Genomic DNA, 16,388 nt, shown 5'->3' on the forward strand with positions numbered 1-16,388 from the left:
TGCACAGGGAGCTGTGAGGTCAAGGTGTCTGTTCCAGGGGCGTATCAGAAGCAGTTGTGCATTCCTTGGAGACCAGACAATGAGAAGGATTATGGAACCTCATTTGTGTTTCATATGGATAAAGAAATGTGTCCAGAACTGCAAGTGGAGCTGGAGCAAACCATATCTGTCTTACAGGTAAGCAACTGGGCTGACTGCTAGGAAGTTTACAGCCTACTTTTGAATAAATCCGTTCTGAAAGCAGTGCCTTTTGGACTATGAAAATGTACTTGAATGGCCTTAATTTAACGTAAGACAACCAGGGACAACTTCAGATGTTTAGGGATGTCAGTTTTGGGTATGTTATTTGGGTACCTGTGGATATCAAAAGCTGGCATTGGAAGCAGATTTCCTGTGGGCTACTATATGTATGTGGTGCTGCGGACCATCTGTTATGAAGGTTACTAATCACTTACAGTTACACCTTTTTGAACTGAACTCTATAATGTTGTAACCGCTCAGATCAAAATTTTCTAGACTAGAAGCCTGTCTTGAATGGATGTATTATTTTTTGGTTATATATTAGAAATTTATGGGCAGAGATATAAGTTTTTCTCTAGTGTTGCTTTTTACACTACTATTTTTTATTTTAAAAATTGATGAAAAATGTCAGACTTCACATTGGGTCTTTGACTTTGGTAAGGAGGTGAACTTGTCTTAAAAGTATACCCTCGCCAACTCTTTAAAATCTGTTCAGACTTGGGGATTAAAAAAATCTGATTCTGCACATGCTTGCCACCTAAAGACATCTTTCCTTTTGCCTGTTGGGATACTCTGTAGAAAGTCTTTTCTATTAGAAGCTTGTGGAGCACTTGCCACTTGCAAAGGTTTATTTAGCTTTGTCTATAACTTCACAGTTTCTACAGATACCCACACAGTGTGTCTGTCCCATAGGAATGGCTGAATATTCATTGTGATAACTGCTGCCAGTATGGCCTAACACCAAAAACGAGAGCAAGGAAACTATATATTCTGTGATGTTTTTCATCCCCACAAGCAGTTGGGCAGCATGAATGCGGATGGTGATCTTGACTACTCTAGAGGCAACTATGGAGAAGAGAACACAAAAAATAATATGGAAGAATAGCTTTGCAGTGGGGTTGATTGGGCAGCAAATATGAGCTGAAGAGAGAGACCTGGACTTAAGCAGTCAAAACCTCAGAGCCAGGCAAGCAAAAATACAGTAGAAGTTGACTGTGGAGATTGGTCCAGATGGTAAACCTCAACCAAACCACCCGTGGTAGCTAGCAGAATGTACTCCTTCAAGAGCTGGCATAGAGCACAAAGCTATCAAGTCTGACCTTTCCTATCTTATCAGAGGTAGGAGAGTGACAGGAACATAGTCATGTTGCTTGCCCTGTACCTAAATGCATGTTGTTTGTCCCTGTTAGAAGGACAGTGGGCTTAGAGGGACATTTGACTTAGGACACATGGTTTTGGTCAGAATACATCTGTGGAATCTGTGGGTAGTTCCTTGTCTGTCCAATTCTTGTTGTGAGAAGGGTGACCACCTGTTGTTTCTTTAAGGTGCTGTCTCCTCCCAGGGGTTGAGGCCTGCAGTGGTTGTAAAGGCTCCAGCCCACGTGGTAGGCTGTGTAGGTTTTGAGTGTGGCCCTGTGATATGAGAGGGTTTTTTATATGCCCCTTTTAAATATAGGAAACTGCACACAGCTCTGTATTGAGTGAACTTGCTCTTGCTAATACAGCCTGGCAAACTTTGTTTTGCTGTGCTTGTATAAGATGATTATGTTTTTTAATTACATACTACCATTTGTCCCAAAGGCTGTATTTTGTTTTCTATTTTGTGGTATTTGTTCTGTACGTCTAATGCTATTGCCTTGCTGGTATCTTTTCCAAATCCTGCTTTCAAGACAGAATGCCAAGCTTACTTGTAAGCTTTCTGATACATGTCAGACCACAGTTATTTTGGGGGGAAATTTTCTATTTGGAGATGGAGAAATTTTGCTTGTGGCAGACATCTATATTAAAAAACAACAACAACAACAACAAGCTATTTGAGTGACACAAATAATCCCAGAAAAGATCTGTCAAGCAGAGAGCAGGATGATCTTGAAAAACCTTAAACTTCTGGGAGAGATTTAGTTATAATGATCTTGAGGGTTGTTTGCTGGTTTGACACATGAAAGTAATATATTTAACTTTTTTCTGGATTTTTCATTTATTTTATTATTCATTATTCATTACACCAAATATAAAAATAACATTTTATTTTTATTAGGATGGTATGAACCCTGATATTGAAAAGCATACTACAGTTCTGGGACTGGGAACTGTGCTAGTTAATTCCCTTCCTATTGGACAAAAAGTTGAAAGAATCATTTCTCTGGGAGAGGTAACGTCAATGTTTTGCATTTGTTTTAACATGCTTGGAATAACTTTTTCCCCTATTGCCTGTAGGGATTTGGAAAGTTAATCTGCACGTGATTCTTAGGAGTGCTGTTTTCTTGAATATCTGGAATGAAATACTGAGATTCAAAAAATGTTGTCATGGATGTGTCTTGCAGAATAGGTATAAAGTACATCACTTCCCAAAGAAAAAAGTCTGTTAGGTTGTGAAAGAAAATATCAGAGGAAGAGAAAAGCAAGAAGCTTGCAGAAAAAATAATTTTTTTCACCCTGCTCTCAGAGTACTTGTTTCTACTTTCTGTGGAGACTACTGAAAGTGTCTGAAATAAGTGCAAGGGAAAGGTGTTCCAGAGAGAGTTTTGTGGGTGAGATTGCTGTTCTGGTTAGTATCTAGTGACCCCGCTTATGTTATAACCTCTAGTTAATAGTTTCACCTGCGTAGTTGCTATCAATTGCAAGATGTGTTCTCTCTTCACAGGGACAAAGTTTGGATATGAGTTTGAAAACTGAAGAGAGGTGAGTGGGAACCTCATAAACCTCTAAAAATCAGGAAAGGCCTTTCTTCTCATAGTGAAGTAGCTGAGTGATTCTCCCTGATATTCTGGGGAGGTCTCTTGTCTCTGTTGATCTTTTGGGGTAGGTTAAAGAAAAATATTGCTGGTTATTTTTCTTCTGAAGGCTGTGACTCTTTGCTTTGCTGATACTGTATTGGAATGGTGTCAGTCTTGCTGAAATCTGAACAAATTTTGTGTTCCTAATACTTAAGTGTAAAATAGCTGACAGTGTAAATCTTAAGTAGTTTTGTTAGGGACACATGGTTCCCAGAATATGTGCAGCGCTGTACTGACAAATAGGAAGGGACGTCTCTGCATGTGAAGAGGTTGAGCTGTGAAGTAGAGGAAGGTTGCAAGAAAGGAGTGATAGGGGAAGAATAACACACAAAACTGAGCAGTTGGCTAGTAAGTTGATAGGGTTATTTCGTATATAGTCATTAACTGAAGATTCTGCTCCACTTTTACAAACTCATAACAAGTTTATTGGCATTCACTTGTCCATTTCTGCCTTGTAAGTTCAGAAATTTCTGTTTTAAAATTACTCTTCATTTCTTTCCATGTCAGTACAGTGATCTCAGTTGCACCTCATACAATCTTCACCTACTGAGAATCTTTACTTTGTGAAATTCCTGAAGCTTAATCTGAGAGCTGTTTGACACAAGCTTTGTATTTAGACATTAAGGGAGAAATTTAATTTTAAATTCCAAAAGCGGTTGTTTCAAAATAGCTGGTGTATAGATATACACACTAAAAGTTCATTTAAGAGTTTGATCCAGTGATTCAGATCAGCACCAAGATCGCGTGTTCACAGAAACTGTTTTCCCCTGGTAATTACAAATCCTTCAAAATTTTGGGTTTTTTTTGTCTTAATTTCTATTTCAGCACTTGGGATCTTGATATACGTCTGGGTTTTGACCTCTGTAAAGAGGAGAGAGAATTTTTGGACAAAAGGAAGAAAATAGTTTCTGAGGCACTGAGGAAAACTCTTCACTTAAAAGAATCCCCTCCAAAAGATGAGGTATTGAGCTCAGTGCTGTAGTGAGATTCATAAAATCCTTTGTGCTTGGTTGATAATTAGGTATTGTAGGATTCTTGCCTGTAACCAACAGAAAACATGGTTTGCAGTCACCATGGCATGAAATACATCCCTGGGACATTTCAGTTCTGAAGTCTGAAATGGTGTATTTCTAAAATTTTGAAGGATGGGGGTGTGTTTTGGAACACAAAACATTGAAATTTCAGAATGTGTGTACTTTCTTTAGTTGAACTCTTGTATCTTGGGCTTTGAACTCTGAATTGTGATGGGGAAATCTGTTTCAGAATAGTTAAATTGAAGCTCAGACCACAGGAACAGCTTCATAATTTGAGGACACACTTATATCTAGATAGCCTGATACCTTGCTCTGTGTTCTTAGTGTGCTGTTATAAGAATGATTACTTTTTTTTGTCCTTATGTGTATATTGTATGGCATGCAAGTAAATGTGTGGTAATATACAAAATAATTTCAGTGATTGTCCCTAAGATGACATGCTGTGTCTTATAGTAAACAGTATATTTCAATTACAAAATAGAGAAAGGAATTATGGTTGAAATCTAACTGAAATTGAAATGTGTGTAGAAATAGAGATTTTATCTCTTATTTTTATAAGAATGAGACTTAAATAGGATTAGTTCTGTAATTTGTTGGCAATTCAAAAGTCTGTCATTGTGACTCCTGATCTGTAGGTCCCAGTTGTAGCGGTACTGGGGTCTGGAGGTGGGATGAGAGCACTGACATCGTTCTACGGCAGTCTTGCTGGGCTTCAGCAGCTGGGCCTTTTGGATGCTGCAATGTATGTGTGTGGGATTTCTGGCTCTACTTGGTAAGTTACATTCAATGTTGATTTCAGAAACTTAGATGTGAATATGTAGTAGTGTTGATGTAAATCAAGGTCAAAACTGCATTTGTGTCATCTGTAGAGAGACAACAAAGTCAAATATTTTATCAGTTCTCATCTGTGAGTTCTGATGGGGGTCCTAAAGAGTCTAAGAGATTCAGTATCACTTCTGATACAGCTACTGCCTAAATTTATCAGTCTGCTGCTTTTGCAACAGCTTGGCAGTTGAATATTAGAATGTGTTACATCAATAAAACTGCTGTGTGTTCCCTCAGAGCCCTGACTTCAAACACTCCCCACTTCCTTGCTCTTTCCAAGAGGATGACTGAGGTGGTGCAAGTCACTGGAAACATGCTCTCACAGACCACTTAGGTTACCACCTTCCAAAATGGCATATGTGGCTGAATAGAGGAATAGCACCGGCGTACCCTTTGGTGGACTGGAGCAATGTGCTGAAATGTTAGATGTGGCTAGAATGTTTCAATAGCTCAGTTCTTGGAGTTTGTGGTGAAATCATCCTTCATAAGTACATATTGTTTTTGTGAAATGGTTTCACCAAGTTGTGCAACTTTACAGTATAATCTTTCCTTCCAGAGCTTTGTATGTTAAATTAACTCCTATGTACCTAGTATTCTTCCACTGACCTCATGATCTGATCTGCGCCTTTTGATTCAGAGGCAAACTTTCAAATGTAGGCATCTGTTCATGTGGATAGCCAGTAGTCCAAACTAGTTTCTCATTTAATCAGACCTGTGTTCTGATAAAGGCTGTGGCCTCTATTGTTGTATGCAGTATAGCACCCTTACTGTCAGCCAGTCTGTCAAGGTTCTGGAGTTCGCTTATATTTATGAACTGGTTCATGTGCGCTAGCTAGCATGTGATGCTTGGAACATCCTTGAAAAGTAGGTTAGCAATCAGGATGAAGTCCTCTAGGTGTCAGGGTTTTCAGCGTGTTCTAGAGTTCAGAGATCCATCGTTTTTATGGTCTCTTTTCATGGTTTTATCTTTTAGCTAGACTTCTTAAGCTTTTAGTTTAGTGCTGCAGCACTAATTATGACTAGCTAAAATTATTGTTTACACAAGAGTTGTTACTACTGATGACATTAATATAAGCATTTTCAGGTGTTTATCAACATTGTATCAAGACCCTAACTGGTCACAGAAGGACCTTCAAGATGCAATCAGAAGAGCTCAGGATACTGTGTCCAGCAGTAAAGCAGGGGCATTTTCCCCAGAACGACTGAAGTACTATTTCCAGGAGCTGAATGCAATGGAGATCAGTGGACGGAAGGTTTCCTTTACAGATTTGTGGGGCCTTATTGTGGAATATTTCCTACAACAGAAGGTAAAAGAGTTCATGTTTTGGGTGTGTACTGCTGTTTGTCTTCCAGGTGGGAGCTCTGAACACCCCGTATATTGTGTGTCTAGAAACCAACTTCTCTCTAACTACCCAGAGCTGTCCTGGGATAGATGTTGTGGAATAAACATAGGGAATTATTATCTCTTTCTGCCCTGAGTTTCCCAGCACCCTTGTTTAGTAAAGAATTTTGAAGTAGTGTAGGCCAGTGCTGTAGGAAAAGGTAGTATTTATTTGGAATGACTGTTATTAAATCAATAGCTGTTGTACTGGGCAGGTAAAGAGTATGATGTTGGTTTTGCAAACCGGTATTTAACCAGTATTTTCATGCTAGTTGCAATCAGAAGTCAGAGAGTAACTAGTTTATTAACAAACACCAAACATTCGAAACATGCAACTGCAGAAATATTCTGGCAAAATCTAACCATATGCATGGGTTATGCAGAGGGAGGAAAAGGGACTTTGAATTAGTGGTGTTGTTAGTCTAAAATGCTAAGCAAGAGCTTCAAATTATTGAAATAAGGGTATAGAACTTACCTGATTAAAGTGTGTTTCTTCTTCCTTGCTTGTGACCAGGAAGATCCGTCAAAGCTGTCTGATCAGCAAGAAGCAGTGAAATGGGCCCAGAACCCTTATCCTATCTATGCAGCTGTCAACGTGAGACCCAATATTAGCAGTGGCGACTTTGCCGGTATGAACATCACAAATTTATTTTTATTTGCTAAAATCCATAAATCCTGTTAACATATAGAGTTCCTTGGGTAGTGAGTAGCTAACAGGAAACATGGCTCAAGTAGCAGCTGGTAGTGCAAGAGGCCATAGGATTGGCAGAGTGTTATCGTCCTGATTGTAAATGTCTTCATGGCTATAATGGAGAAAACAGATTCAACTCTGCTGGCCACTGCCCATGTTTTGCTAGGAAGTGCCTGAAATTTTCAGGAGCTGAGAGGGAAGATTCTTACAGTACATGAGTCTGTATCCGAATAGGAGAATTGAAGTCCTTGGTTATTAGGTGACTGACTGACTTTTATAGTCTCAGATAATCAATTTGTATAGGATTCATGTAAAATGATGGATTGGTAACCTTAGAATCGTTTAACCATTTAGGCTGGAAAAGACCTTTGCCATCATCAAGTCCAACCATTAACCCAGGACTACCAAGTCCATCGCTAAATCATGTTGCTAAGCACTGCATCTACGCATTTTGTAAACACTTCCAGGGATGGTGATTCCACCACCTCCCTGGGCAGCCTGTTCCAATGCTTGGCCACCCTTTCAGTGAAGAAATGTTTTCCTAATATCCAATCTAAACCTCCCCTGGTGCAACGTGAGGCCATTTCCTCTTGTCCTGTCATTTGTTATTTGGGAGAAGAGACCTGCCCCCACCTGCCTACAGCCTCCTTTCAGGTAACTGTAGAGGGCAGTAAGGTCCCCCTTGAGTCTTCTCCAGACTAACAACTCCAGATCCCTCAGCCACTCGTCATAAGACTTGTGCCACAGACCCTTCCACCAGTTCCCTTACCCTTCTCTGGACACGCTCCAGCACCTCTACATCCCTCTTGCAGTGAGGGGCCCAAAACTCAACGCAGTATTGTAGCATGCATCATGAAAATTGTGGTATTTAGCAGCCTGGGTTCTGCTGGTTATACAATTACAGTAAAAGATGAAGGCCAGTCCTACTCCAGGTCACTTGAAACTTTAAATATGGTGCAACAAGCGAGGATAGATACAGTGGGACAGGAACGTGAATTCTTTTCTCCATCTGTGTACCACTATGAGACTTCCTTGTTCTGGAGGAGAGTGTGTGTATGCCAGTGAATTTGATCTGTAAATATTTGTGGAAAGCTTTCAAGCATGAGAGAACTCTTTGATAAGCAGTCAGTGAAGTCTGACACAATGGGTCAATTGAATTTTCAAGTCAGTATGATAACAGTTTATGAGATGGTAAGTAGTGTGAAGAAAGCTGAGAAAAGTGAAGTAGGCTCCATTTGTGATGGAAAAGGGAGCCACCAGAATGGTTTAAAGTGGAAGTAATGTAGGCAGGCTATTTCTGCAGAAAAACAGTCAAGATGGAGCAAGATGAATTCCCTGCCCTCCCCATGGCCCCCCACCCCCCAAAAAAAAAATTAAAAAAAAAAGGCCAGGAAGGAAGGATGTTGTATTTAGTCAATGAAAGCTTGTACAAGTTTTTATATTAATCATGTGTAAGATGATTTACTGAGGAGTGACAGGGAAATCCATAGTCATGGTGAACAGTGGAGGGAGACTGTTCTGTCTCCCTTGTGTGAACAGAAGTCAAGTGAGCATTTTCACCAAGTGTTTACTCTGGGATGAGTAAATATCCTCTTGGCTTGTTCTTAGAATGGTGCGAGTTCACTCCCTATGAAGTTGGATTTCGCAAATATGGAGCTTTTGTCCAAACAGAGGACTTTGACAGTGAGTTCTTCATGGGACGGCTCATCCGGAAACGTCCAGAGCCTAGGATTTGTTTTCTACAAGGTATGATCTTACAGTAATGAATGAAATGGGCAGGTGGAAGGGAGCTATGCTGCTTTTGGGATTCATCAACTTAAACCCATGCATTTTTGTGTCTTCCTAAAGAATTTGAAGAAGGGAAAAATGTCAAATCTTTCTCCAAAGGTTTAGGTGTACATTCATAGTATTACAGTCTAATATTCTGAGTTGCAAGACAACTGTAGTATGAGCAGCCTGTCAAAATCTTTGGCTCTAGATCTTCCCAATCTCTTGCTATCTTTCCCTTGCTGATAGAAGAGATTTTCTGTTGGGAGAAATTTTTGCATAATGTTATTATATCAGAATTTGTCATGTGATTAAATCAAAGGTTTAAACTCAGTCATCATCTTTTAGAATAGTAGGGGTCATGTGACACCTTTCCCCATGACAAATGGCAGCTGAATTGTAGGCCCTCTGGTTAGACTGTGGAAAGCCTTTTGAATATTAAATTCTTCCAAATTTCTCCTGCAGGAATTTGGGGCAGTGCCTTTGCTGCAAGCTTGGATGATATCTGCCTGAAGGTGATTGGTATAGGACTGGGCTTTCTAGATTCTTTCAAAGATGTTATCAGAGTTGTAGGTAAGAACATACGTTAAACATACATTAAACTAGTACAACTTTTTTGAAAGATTCCTGATTTTGGAATACAAATCATACAAATAATATGATTTAGTGTGCTGTGTATAGTTTTCAAGATTAGCATAAAAGATGGATTTGGACGGATCTTTCATACCGTTTATCAGTACACTTTCTCTTCCTCCTTTTCTAAAATTTTATGTCTGACTTTACTATAAATCAGCTAGTTCTAGGAGCTGTCTTAAACACATACTGCATTGCAGGGGTCTTAATTGTGACAAGAGGAAGAACAGAAGCTGTACTGCTAAGCAGGAGGTGAAAAATAGGTTTTCAGTTCCCTCTTTGGCCCGATTTTTCTATTCTTGGATAAGCTAGTTGTATGTTTATGCTTTGTTCTCCATTTGTGCAATGCCTCCCTAGCAGTGAAAAGGAGGTGTATTAAAGTTGCTCAGGTGTATAATTATAGCCTTACAGTAAGTAGTGGGAGGAGATATTTTTTTTTAATTCTCTGCTTTCACAGCCCTGGTTTTTTCTGCCCACATTTTTATTGTTGTAACTATAAATGCTGCTGTGTGTGGATGTCTTGTCTTATGAAACAGAAGCAGTCATTGTTTGGTAACAAGAGTTTCTTTGGGTTTGAAATCAATGTGGACAATGATTTATGAATAATGCTATTCCCTTTAAACAGGGCAGGTAAATTATCCAACTATAGAATATGCGGCTGATTTAAATTTCATGACAATACTCTTTTTTTAATTAAAGGAAAAATTCAGCCTTAGAACAGCTGGTTAAAAATTGTAGAAAAAAAGTCTGATCAAAATGTTGGAGCTGGACAAGCACTTGCTATGTGTTCTGTGGCTTCTGCAGATGACTGCCGAAGATTCCATTTCCGAGATCCAACACGACTGAAGACTCGCTTGGTTATACCTGGGGGCCCCTTGTTACAAATTTTTCAGGATTTCTTCAAGTCCCGGGTCACATGTGGAGAAACCTTCAACTTCATGCAGGGATTGTATCTTCATAAAGATTATGTTAATATCAAGAAATTTGTGGCTTGGAGAGGTAAATGAATCTGTCTGTATCTGGGATATAAAATAGTATGTTAATATTTGTAACGGTCGTTACAGAACATAAGTGAGCTTGACTTGGTTCTGCTGAAGTCAGGGAATTTACCCCCCCTCATACGATAGCAAAAATTGTGAACCACTATGTATGTTCTGTCATATAAGCTTATCATCAGACTTTACAGGTCAGTTTCAGATGAACGTGCACGTTGGAATGTCCTTTTTTCTTCTCATAGCCCCAGCATAAGCTTTGTTTATTGCATGTACCGAGAGGTGTGTAACGAATCATTATAGTTACTTGTGTTACTTGGAGTCTCTTCCAGGCACTCATCTGGATGCATTTCCCAACCAGCTGACCCCCATGGAAGAGAACTTGTATTTAGTGGATGGTGGCTTTTCTATCAACTCTCCCTTTCCTTTGGTACTTCAGCCAGAGAGGGATGTGGATGTTATCTTGTCATTCAATTTTTCTTGGGAAGCTCCGTTTGAGGTGAGAGATGTAGCTGAGCATTATTACATGAAGATAAAGCATAGAATCATATTCACAGTGGCAGCAGGTCGGTTGATGTTGAATACATACACTAATGAAAGAATGCATTAAAACAAATCCTTTCCTCTTTCAAATATTATTGTGCTATGCTTTTTACTGTGAATATCATGAGGAGACAGTAAGTGACAAATATAATAAGATTCCAAACTTTTCAGAGGCCTAAATAGATTGTTACCTAAAATAAGAGTGTTTGTGTAGCTTGTATGATCCATGTTACTTAGATATGTGGTTCTAATGGGAAAGTGGCTATTGGTGATTTTCTTCATGCAAACAAATCATTTCCTGTATACACGAGTGTTTATTTTTAAGTGTGGAAAAGTAAAGGTGAATATATTTAGAGCAATAAAACAAACAAAGTTTCAGCTGCAAACTGTTAATGTTTGGTAGCAGTTCTCAGTTCTGCTCTTCGTTCTTCTGTATCACTAGCCAGAAAAACTGTTTCTGCCAATTTGAAGTTGGATTTCTGTCACTTTTTTGGTGAAAGTCTCTCTCCCTTTGTGTATTGTAGTTAGATGATCTTATACATGTTTCTGGTATTCTACCAAAATTATTTTTGTTCTTTGACAACAGGTTTTAGAACTGACTCAGAAATACTGTGAGGAGCGGGAAATTCCTTTTCCAAGAATCAAATTGAGTGAGGAAGATGAAAAGAAGCCAAAAGAGTGTTACATGTTTGTAGATGATGATAATCCAAAGGCTCCAATTGTGCTCCATTTCCCACTGGTGAATGACACCTTCCAGAAATACAAAGCTCCAGGTAAGGGAGCTGTGTCTTAAAGAGCTATTTTAACAATCCTTCGGGTGTGTTGATAGGTAAATTTCAGTGGGCTCAATATCCCTCCTTTCATTCTTCTTAGTGTTACCATGTTGTTAATAAATTATTACATCACTTTAAGAAGAATCAGCTTCCACTAGCTTTTTGGAAGAGGGAGATGAAGAAGCAGCTGACAATTTAAAAAAAATAAAATCTGAAGGCTGGAAGAATCAAAATTAGGCAGCATTTTTGCTTCTTTCTGAACATTTCTGCCCTGATACCTGATTTTGTTACTTGTAGTTACTCTGAATATATAGGAAGGCACTATAAATCAGATTAAATTGTAAGTTCATTTTATTTATTGGATATGAATAAACCATTAATCAACAAAGTGTTGGGGACCAATCTGTATGTCAGATCATGTAACTCAGTGCTAAGTGACCTGTGCCCTTGTAGGGTAAGGTCAAGTGATAAATGATCCTTGCTTCATTTAATGTGATAAATACCAACTACAAGGCCCAGCTCAGTCTATCAAGCAAGAGCACTGGGATGAAAGAGAGCTGTATATTTAGGAAGGGATAGACAAAATTCAGTGTCCTTTGGAATACGTAGGAAGGAATGTGCAGAACTGACGCAGACAAGAAGGTGTAAGGGACTCTGTTGATGCTGCCTGTGTTAATACTATAAATATTGGCAGGCCCTGGCTGCTTTTCCACATCAACAATGAAGAGTTTCAAAGTGCTGGGCTTCAATATGCTTCAAGACTACTATTTCTGTAATAGCAACAAGCAGAAGTGTTTTTAGCAAATTTAACGTTTGTCTTTCAAGATCGGTATTTAAATGTAAGTGGCAGGGTGCTAAAAACACAGGTTACTGTATTTTGAAGAGTACTTGCCAACCTCCTAAGGTCAGTTGAAAGCAGGGTGCTAGTGTCTTTTCTTTTAGTACAGAACAGCACTTTCAGGAAGGATTGAGCTTTGTATTTCCCATTTTGAGTATGATAATCGTGGATGCACTGAACTATTTATCAATCTAGTGGAAGGATAACAATACTTTACCTTCAGCTTCCAAACATTTTGGATCCCGAAGGAGCTGAAATCTATGAGGAGGAGCTTTGGGGAAAAAGTTTGGGTACAACAGAGTTATCTGTGATAGACTCCTTGCAGAATCCTAACTAAAATGAGTGTCCCACAGCTGGGTTTTTTTGGTGGTGATTTGGGTTGTGTTTTCCTCCCCCACCCCCCTTCCTTGCTGCAGGAGTTAAACGTGAGTCAGAAGAAGAGAAATCCTTTGGTGACTTTGTCATTGAGTCAAAAGATTCTCCTTACCGTACACTAAATTTCACCTTTGAGCCGTATGATTTCAACAGGTTAGTGGAAGTGAATCGCTACAACGTTCTGAACAGCAAGGACACTCTCTTCAAAACCCTAAACTTGGCTCTGCAAAGGAGAAAGTTGAAGAAAGTCATCAATACATCCAACACATGAGCAGCTTCCATAGCTGAGGATACAGACAGGCTGCAGCGTACAAAACTCATGTGGTGCGAGACACAATATTGAAAACTCATAGCTGGAAGCTGCCCTTTTGGGAAGTGAGTGGCACTAGTGACACTGAAAATTCATTCTGGATAACAGATGTTCTTATGAAAACTTAAGGGATGTACAGTACAACATGGATGTTGCTTTGTTTTGTGGGGAAGAGTAGAGAATTATCTAGCATGGTATCTCATCTGATAGTGGCTGATACCAGATGACTAGGACCACCTTTTCAAACAGTTCAAGCATCAGGAGAATAATCTTTGAGATTCCACTGAGTGAGGCATCTCTTTTTGTCAAAGGTGCAGCAATGTTTGAGGAAACACTAATTTCTTCTATACCTTTATCTCTCTTGCTTTATGAACCTCCCTCCATGAACTACAATTTACATCGTCTGTCAAGGAATTCCACAGATTGTACCTATGCGCTGAGAGAGGGAATGTGTCCTTTTTGCTTTCAACTTGCTACTGCCTGATGCCCATGTACTTTCAAGACTGAACAGTCATTATCTGCTTTCCATTTTTGCCATTCGTGGTTTCAAGGATCTCTGTGATATTCCCATCCTACTCTTCGGAAGGATTATAATGGCTTTTAGTCTCCCAGAAGTTCAATGTAGAGTACCTTACTTAGGTAACTGTTTGGTTTTGAGGAAATAATAGTTCCCTTTTTTTATATGTAACAATTAAAGACATATCATGGGATTGTGTTGCTGCTTCCTACAGTTTGATCATCACAAACTGATGAAACAGTCAAAATGCTGTAAGTTCAATCTTTTGCTTTCTCTGTAAGAGGAAGGAAGGCTCCTTTGAAGAATCTGAATTAGATATTTTTACCTTACACTTGGGCTTGCAATTCAGCCAGACCTTTGTTCAAGTTATTTCTGTGTATCTATATATTTTAGAAACATCAATATTCAAAGTAGGCACACCTTATGAATGTGAATGAATAAAATGTCAAATGCTGCTACGGTGTGGGATGGAATTCACCTCACTTTGCAGAAAGCTCAGGGAGAAGTACTGAATTATGCACTTGGAAAATATCTAATAGAAAATGGCGGCAAACAAACACCATGTACCTTTCTGGCTTTTACATTGAACTGAATGTATTGATTCTGTACTCGAAAACTGGAGACAGGAAATTTGTCTTTTCTGAAATTATGTAAAGGCTTATAAACAGGTATGATTCTTGATATTTTTTTAATATGTTTCTCTTTATAAATACTAGTTTTGTTAATGTGCTTTTCATGATTTTTCATATAAACACTTAATATATTTTTCCTTATTCTAATAAAAAGTAAGCAAAAAAGTCAATGTAATACTATATTGCTTAGTTTCGTTTATTACATCAGGATACCTGACAGTGAGAAAAATGACAAGTCTATCTCGGACTGGTATCCACAGCAGTGGGAAGTAATCTCTTCATTGTGAGACTCCTCTTTGAGGAAGCATGGCTCATAACTGAATTTTTTAGATGTATTTTGAACAGTGACTTCATCTGGGTGATTAGACTTACCTGGTATCTGGAAAGATGTATTCTTAAAGTTCTTTGTATGTGTCTACTTAAGCTGAAATAAGAGAAACAGCAACTTAATGTTAACATTCTTCTGTGTAATTGTTGCCACGCAGCTACCTGCTATGTAGGATTTGGATATCTCATATTCACTGAGCGACCTTTGTGTTTTTTCCACATAAGATTCGCAACTATTCTTGTCTTGCCTGCGTTTCAGCCTGCTGCCATGCCTTTGAATGCTTGTTTGTGGCAGGATGGTCGTTTCTTCTGTTTCTCCTGAGTTGTTCCTTTTTTTTTTTTCTGGTATGAAACTGAGTTGAACTGCCTGGTTTGATTTACTTTCTTGGTTTTGAGGTCCTTTCTTAATGGGAAGTGTTTGGGCACTGTGGAGATATAGGTATTTAGATGTCAGCAGATGGATGGGAAGATGGAACATTTTTCTCCAAGAACTCTATCTATTCAAATTTACTAGGCATATACAATGGAATCTTTTAAGGCACAGTTTCTCCGTAAGTTCTTTCACAGTGACAGGGCTTCTTTGTTGGAACAAGGTATGGGGCCCTAATAGTGAATTTTAATTTCGTAAACTGGTGTGTAAGTAGCCCCCTCACTTAAAGCTATGGCAGGAGCGCTGTCCACAAGTCTGTGCACTCACTGTGCAGCGTATGTTCTTCGGTCTTGCTAAAAAGCTTCTGTCTTTTAGAAGGAATGTGTTTTTTGTCCCTGGCATGTAAATTCTATTCTAGTTATTAAGTTGAAATCAGCCTGGCATCCCAAGTCAAAGGAGCATTCAGGAGAAATGGGAAGCGGGTAACTGTGGGACTGTTTTGTTTTGAGATTTTTTTTGGTTGGTTTGGGGTTTTTTGCAGAGCCCAGGATTAAAGCTCTCTCACAAAGGAGTGCCAATGGGGAAAGGAGCCTGAAAGCGCTGGTGGCTCCAAGCTCCTGTTACCGCATTCTTCACAAGCCAGCACCACAGCAGCTTTGCTCGTGCTCTGCCACCCTACGCTGCTCGTCAGCATTCCACTCGCCCTGGCTACAGACCAGGTCTGAAACTAACTCCTGTCAGCTGATGAGCCCCTGCAGGAATGCCCCGGACCGAGAGGCGTCGGCGGCCTCCGCCTCCCCTCGGCGGCTCCTTCGGTCCCACCGGCAGCGCCGCCCGGCCCGGCCGCTGCAGCCGTAACCCCCTCGCCAGCGCGTGGGCGCAGCGGCGGCGGGAAGGGAGGCGGGCACCGATTGGCGGGGAGGGGCGGACTGGGCCGTGTGATTGGCCGGAGCCCGGCGGGGGCGGGGGGTCAGTCAGCGCGGGCAGGGGGGCTGCGGCGGGTCGGGGCTCGCCGCGAAACGCGGCCCCCATGGCCTCGCAGCCGTCGCAGCGAGGGAAGCTCCAGGCACTGCCGGGAGACACCCGAAGGTGTGAACGTGTGGGGGAAAAGGTGCACCGTGGAGGGAAGCACTGGGCGTGGGGGACCCGTTTGGTGGCGCTGTGAGGGGACTGCAAAGAGAACCAGGTGTACGAACGGCTTCCAGCCCTAGCCCACGCCGAGGGGGAGCCCTGGGCAGTGGCTCTGCCTTAGGTTCCTGGCCTTTGGCAAGGGAGGGTCAGGTGTTAGCGCAGGGGCAGGGCACCGTTGGTGGGGCTGTGGAGGGGCTTCCAAGGGAAGGTGGGAGCCTGAAACAGCTGTTAC

The 16,388-nt window shown here is 40.4% G+C and overlaps 1 protein-coding gene across 3 annotated transcripts in view; it reads left to right on the forward strand.

Annotated features, from left to right (window-relative positions):
• PLA2G4F (phospholipase A2 group IVF) overlaps positions 1-14,784 on the forward strand; it is a 28,997-nt gene extending 14,213 nt beyond the window's left edge. Inside the window, exons 8-20 of one of the 3 annotated variants that reach the window (XM_005243769.4) lie at positions 8-177; positions 2,279-2,392; positions 2,885-2,922; positions 3,843-3,978; positions 4,687-4,823; positions 5,961-6,183; positions 6,772-6,886; positions 8,557-8,694; positions 9,181-9,288; positions 10,153-10,347; positions 10,673-10,839; positions 11,470-11,656; positions 12,911-14,784. In XM_005243769.4, coding sequence (XP_005243826.1) covers positions 8-177; positions 2,279-2,392; positions 2,885-2,922; positions 3,843-3,978; positions 4,687-4,823; positions 5,961-6,183; positions 6,772-6,886; positions 8,557-8,694; positions 9,181-9,288; positions 10,153-10,347; positions 10,673-10,839; positions 11,470-11,656; positions 12,911-13,140 — 1,958 coding nt within the window. In that variant the 3' untranslated portion in view covers positions 13,141-14,784. Of the gene's footprint in view, positions 1-7; positions 178-2,278; positions 2,393-2,884; positions 2,923-3,842; positions 3,979-4,686; positions 4,824-5,960; positions 6,184-6,771; positions 6,887-8,556; positions 8,695-9,180; positions 9,289-10,152; positions 10,348-10,662; positions 10,840-11,469; positions 11,657-12,910 lie in introns of those variants that run through there. The other 2 variants (XM_055795692.1, XM_055795698.1) reach the window with 2 other exon arrangements.
• The last annotated feature ends 1,604 nt before the right edge of the window (positions 14,785-16,388 follow it).

The sequence above is a fragment of the Falco peregrinus genome, chromosome 1 (genome assembly GCF_023634155.1).
Source record: "Falco peregrinus isolate bFalPer1 chromosome 1, bFalPer1.pri, whole genome shotgun sequence".
NCBI classification, from domain to species: Eukaryota; Metazoa; Chordata; class Aves; order Falconiformes; family Falconidae; genus Falco; species Falco peregrinus.